Source organism: Oncorhynchus keta, chromosome 13 (genome assembly GCF_023373465.1).
Source record: "Oncorhynchus keta strain PuntledgeMale-10-30-2019 chromosome 13, Oket_V2, whole genome shotgun sequence".
NCBI classification, from domain to species: Eukaryota; Metazoa; Chordata; class Actinopteri; order Salmoniformes; family Salmonidae; genus Oncorhynchus; species Oncorhynchus keta.
Window position 1 is genome coordinate 16,175,144 of NC_068433.1, and position 6,000 is coordinate 16,181,143.

At 42.5% G+C, this 6,000-nt stretch overlaps 1 protein-coding gene across 1 annotated transcript in view; it reads left to right on the top strand.

The window, feature by feature from the left end:
- LOC118391947 (DENN domain-containing protein 4C-like) overlaps positions 1-4,125 on the top strand; it is a 59,328-nt gene extending 55,203 nt beyond the window's left edge. The window contains exons 29-34 of the mRNA XM_052459448.1: positions 1,052-1,162; positions 1,450-1,587; positions 1,822-1,939; positions 2,166-2,319; positions 2,457-2,521; positions 2,740-4,125. Of these exons, the coding sequence (XP_052315408.1) occupies positions 1,052-1,162; positions 1,450-1,587; positions 1,822-1,939; positions 2,166-2,319; positions 2,457-2,521; positions 2,740-2,876 (723 nt within the window). The 3' untranslated portion in view covers positions 2,877-4,125. The remainder of the gene's footprint in view (positions 1-1,051; positions 1,163-1,449; positions 1,588-1,821; positions 1,940-2,165; positions 2,320-2,456; positions 2,522-2,739) is intronic.
- The last annotated feature ends 1,875 nt before the right edge of the window (positions 4,126-6,000 follow it).

Consider the following 6,000-nt stretch of genomic DNA (forward strand, 5'->3'; position numbering starts at 1 on the left):
TAAAAATCCTCATCAATCTACACACAATACCCTATAATGGCAAAGCGAAAACAGGTTTTTAGACATTTTAGCAAATGTTTTAAAAGTAAAAAACATAAGTATTCAGACCCTTTGCTATTAGACTCAAAATTGACCTCGGGTGGATCCTGTTTCCATTGATCATCCTTGATATTTCAACAACTTGATTGGAGTCCACCTGTGGTAAATTCAATTGATTGGACATGATTTGGAATGGCACATACCTGTCTATATATGGTCCCACAGTTGACAGCGCATGTCAGAACAAAAACCAAGCCATGAGGTCGAAGGAATTGTCCGTATCGCTCAGAGACAGGATTATGTTGAGGCACAGATCTGAGGAAGGGTACCAAAACATTTCTGCAGCATGGAAGGTCCCCAAAAACATAGTGGCCTTCATCATTCTTAAATGGAAGAAGTTTAGAACTACCAAGACACTTCCTAGAGCTGGCCGCCAGGGCCAGACTGAGCAATCGGTGGAGAAGGGCCTTGGTCAGGGAGGTGACCAAAAACCCAATGGTTACTCTGGCAGAGCTCCAGACTTCCTCTGTGGAGATGGGAGAACCTTCCAGAAGGACAACCATCTCTGCAGCACTCCACCAATCAGGCCTTTATGGTAGAGTGGCCAGACGGAAGCCTCTCCTCAGAAAAAGGCACGACAGCCCGCTTGGAGTTTGCCAAAAGGCACCTAAATGATTCGGATCATGAGACACAAGATTCTCTGGTCTGATGAAACCAAGATAGAACTCTTTTGCCTCAATGCCAACTGGCATGTCTGGAGGAAGCGTTGCACCATCTCTACTGTGAAGCACAGTGGTGGCGGTATCATGCTGTGGGGATGTTTTTCAGCGACCGGGAGACTAGTCAGGATCGAATGGAAAGATGAAAAAGAGCAAAGTACATAGAGATCCTTGACGAAAAACCTGCTCAGGACCTCAGACTGGGGCGCCCATTCACCTTCCGACAAATTATATCTTGTGTGGATGGTCAGGAGTTACGCAACTGCCTAAAGCCGTCTGTATGTCTCTCTCAGGATGGCCTGGGACAAAAGCGGCCCAACCCCATGCCAGTGTCTGTGCCCTACCTCAGCCCCCTGGTCCTCCGCAAAGAACTGGAGACCCTACTAGAGAACGAGGGGGACCAGGTAATGCACATTTAACAGACCTAAGAATGTTCAGAAAGATGCAACATTTCAACTAGACAGGACCGCAAAATGGAACCCATAGATTGTTACATGAATTATGACTTATTTATGTGTCAATGATGTCAAGATGCTATTGTATGTGTGTCCCATTTACTTTTTAAGTCATTTAGCAGATGATCTGCTCAGATTTCAACCTTGCTTTTGCTGTTTCTATCATCCCAGTGACTTGACATATTTGAACAATAAGCTGTAGTACCCCTTTTGAGCACTGTTTAATTCACAACCAGGTGATCTACACCCATAAATTCCTGAGTCAACACCCCATCATCTTCTGGAACCTGGTGTTTTATTTCTGTCGTCTGGACCTGCCCAGCTACCTGCCCGGCCTCATCCTCACCTCAGAACACTGCAACAATGGAGTACAGGTACATGACCATGCAGAGCCCCAACACACACACACACACACACACACACACACACACACACACACACACACACTACTCCTCTCCACATGAGAGTACTGTAACAATAGACTAGTGGTCAATCTTATGCAGATAGGAACATTGCTCTCTCTACTTATGATCACACTGGAGCACTGTTCAAGTCGGGTAACAGAAGATGACTGTTTGTCTGTATTTTTTTATTCACCATGTCTGCAGCTCCCCCAGACCTCCCTGTCCCAGGACAGTAAACAGGTGTATGTGCAGCTGCTGTGGGACAACATCAACCTGCACCAGGAGCCTGGCGATCCCCTCTACCAGAGCTGGAGGACCCTGCGTGAGTACAGAGAGACCGAGAGCGAGAGCTCTTACGTCTGATCAAGCAATCATCCTCAGAACACTGCATTCGCTCTCTGGGTCTCTGTCTGCGTGTGTGATGTATTTTTGGCCATATTCATTAATGGACAAGATGTCTGCTATTAAAAATATCTATACCCATAACATACATTATTCTAATGTATTGAACAGTGAATGTAATGAGTAATGACTCTGTTGTTCCCCAGTGGAGAAGAAGGCCACCCTGGCCCCCACGGACCATCAGGAGACACGGACCTTCCTCAACAGCATCGTCCGCAGCATCCAGACGAACGACGTATACGGCCCCATCAATCTGCTCCTCCGAGAGGTCAAGCGGCACCCAGAGGTCAAACGCCAAAGGTACGTCCTCTGAAGCTTATGGTTTTGGGTGATCCATTTTGTGAGACGAAAGCATTGCATTTGTCAATGTTCTCTGTTGGTGTCTGTCTGTACTGTTTTGATCTATTCATGAATCAATCGATCTGTCTCTTTATCAGGGGTATCTATAGGGAGATCCTCTTCCTGGCGCTTGTGGCATTGGGACGGGAGAACATTGACGTCGGTGAGTGAACTGTTTTCATAACCCAACCACTCTCTTTAAACCAAGACTGGGATTTGGGTAATTCCAATCAACCACTGTTGTTGAGACTGCTATAGTTACCACAGCTACTATGAGCTTTTCTATCCTGAGTTTGATAAGCTATGTATAAAAAAATATATATATTTCCAGGTTTCTATCATGTTCTGATTGGATATTCTTCCCTCCTGTGTTTCCAACAGAGGCCTTTGACCGTGAATACCGCCAGGCCTTTGATGGTCTGAGCACAGAGCAGCTCAAGGCTCTGCACAAGATTGACCGGCCACCCAACAGCAATGTCCAGTGGTGCCTCAAGTGCTTTGGAGCTCCAGTCATCTGACCTTGCCACCACTGCCCTCTACTGGACGGTCTGAGAAGTGCTCCACCTGTGGCCCTTACTCACGCCGTGGAGAGGAGCAGAGAGGAGACAGAGGGAAAACGGGAAAGAAACTTGATGGGTAGTGGTGGGTCAGGGTGTAAGGGAGAATCTTGGACAGATCACATACACCCTCCTATCGCCCAAAGATGGTACTTTTTTTTTAATCCCTATCCCGAAAGGCCCTATTGTTGATGTTTTTTCTCCTGCCTATTGTAGCTCTTCCCGCTGGCCGATTTGTAACTCAAATAGTTATTTATGTGAATATTCTGGAGGGTGCGGTAGAGAGACTTGTACTTTATGAAATGGTGTTTCTTTATCGATGTTGTAGAGCGAGTGAAGTGTGTATCTCACTGCCCAGTCCTGTGTGTGACCTTGCTCCAGCTCTGTCCTACTGTCCTGTAGCCCCACGGTGACCTCTAGAACCACCTTGTAGTAACCTAGGAGGCCATTCACCCATGGACAGAATACTGATCGTCACTGTCATTGATGTGCACTTTTAGAAACGGTAACTTTACCAGTCCATTGGTTGTCTTTTTTGTACATATTTTTCTAAATGGGGGAAATTTGAAAACCGGGGTTGCCTTTTTTTCAAAACGAGGAGGAATATTGGTGCCTTGATAATTTCTCCAGATTCAGTCTTATAAACTAATGTTATTGTCATTGTGGGTGTTTCTCTCGATGCAATTTATTTTTGAGGAGTACTTTTCTCTTGTTTGCGTGTGAATAAGTGTTGGGTAAGGGCGTATTGAGGCTGCCGCAGACAGTCAGTCAAGATCAGTTCGAGACCATTCCAGAACCCTGCACTTGTGTCTTAAAGAAAAGCAAGAACTATATGAGTTTGAATTCTTACAATATTGACATCCCAATAGGAGAGAAATAGTATACCCAAAAACCTTGAATGTTCCAGACATTTTGTGGCTAGACATCAAACGTAAGCGTGAATTGGAAGGGAACTGAGATGCCAAACCACTAACATGCAGCTCTTTCCTTCTCCTGCCATCGCTTCATGCCTTAAGCAAGAGACAAGAGCTGTTCTCTCACATGAAAAGAAACCATGGTAAGTTACTGCGGTACCTGTTGACCAGTCAGTCAGTCCAATGTGTTTGTTTGTTTTTAACGATTTCATTTTTAACTGCAACGTACAGTTAAAACGATTATGGTAAAATATGCCAAAATATGCATTCATGTGATAAAAAAATCTGCTTGTGTACATGCTTGGGTCACTCCTTAATCATAAACCATAATATATAGATTAGTACATATCCCTTGGAAAGCATCATGAAGCATTGTAGTTATGGCAAATACAGTTTTCTTTGGACAAGCTAGCTTTTAAGGTTTACATATTAGTGTGGTCTGCCTTAATTCATGTTGTCACGTCTCTTGTTTTCCATTGATTGTGAATGGAATATCAATTTTGACAAAGAAGAGCGGAAGAGACTCATTAAAACCAACGCGCTATAGTCTATTCAAACAGGAGAGATGTGCCCAGCGCCTATGAATAGAAGTGTCGATCCTAGATCAGCACTCTAAGATGCTTTAAGAATACGGACCCAAATTACATTCCAGAAAGTATCATAACTCCTACAACGGCTCTACACACCGTGTTGTAGGACAATGGGTGAATATACAGACGTGTGAATATACTGTTCATTGTCCAGATTGCCCTGCTTAGATTAGTACATGATTTAACCACAATTGTTATCCTCTGTTCCAACATTTTAAAGGTTTAAACATCAAACTTTACCACCGATGAACATTTATTTCACCATTTCTTTCCAAATCAGTAAATAGGATGAGAATCTAAAACTTACAGGAAACCTAAAACAAAACCTAATTCCAACGATTTGTTATTATGATATGGTAACATATGGACTACAGAACATGTATCAGTCCAATCACACAGTGGTGTTATACGTTTGACTAACTTCTTATATTGAAGTGATCCCACCATTTGTGGCATTGTACATTTGAGCGTTTCCTGTTGGCAAAGAGGGCGGCAGGGTTAGAGCGTGGTTAGAGCGTTGGACTAGTAACCGAAAGATTGCAAGTTCGAATCCCCGAGCTGACAAGGTACAAATCTGTCGTTCTGCCCCTGAACAGGCAGTTAACCCACTGTTCCTAGGCCGTCATTGAAAATAAGAATTTGTTCTTAACTGACTTGCCTAGTAAAATAAAGGTAACATTTAAAAAATGTCAAATGTAAAAAAATGAAGAGCTTATGATATGCTCGCCAGAGGATGTACAGAAAGAGCATTCTATTCAAAATGGTTAAACGGACCCTCTACTGTCCTGTGGAATTGATGTGAATGTCTATACACTATTGTGCCGCAATAAATTAGTTGTGACCTGATTCAAAACAAACCCTGCATCTAGTGATTTATTTGCATTAGTCACTGCATTGGTTTGGAGACAATTACAAACCCACTCTTCAACATGGCATTAAGGGAGTACATCTTGCCACCAAAACACCAACACAGTTCTGGAAAAGTAACTTTAGTTAAGAATGAATGATTTTAAAATACTAACAATATGTAAAAAATAAATGATACAAATACACATACTGAACAAAAATGTAAAAACATCATTCAACAATTTCAAAGATTTTACTGAGTTACAGTTCATAAGGAAATCAGTCAATTTAAATGATTTCATCCGGCCCTAATCTATGGAATTTATAGTGTCCTTTCCTTGTAATGATTATGCTGTTTAATCAGCTTCTTGACATGCCACACCTGTCAGGTGGATGGAAACAAATTTGAGTGGACTGACATTATGACTGCAAGAAACATTTATAGCATGTTTTTTTTCTAGTTTATCTACATCTTAATCTCTCCTAAGTTTAATTTTGTGGTCTTATGCATCAAAGCCATTTGCACTGTAAAGTACGAAAGAACACCAACTGTTTTCGAAGTGCTTGCTTTGCAGGTTGGCTAACCTATTATTAACCACTGAACATATGACGCCTGATGCAGGAAAAACACTTTGGAAAGCTGAACCATTGTCTTGTTTGCTCATACAGATAGTGATTAAACAAAAAACAGTCTTCTAGAAGGGGAATCACCAACATACTTAAGTGTGGTCTAAA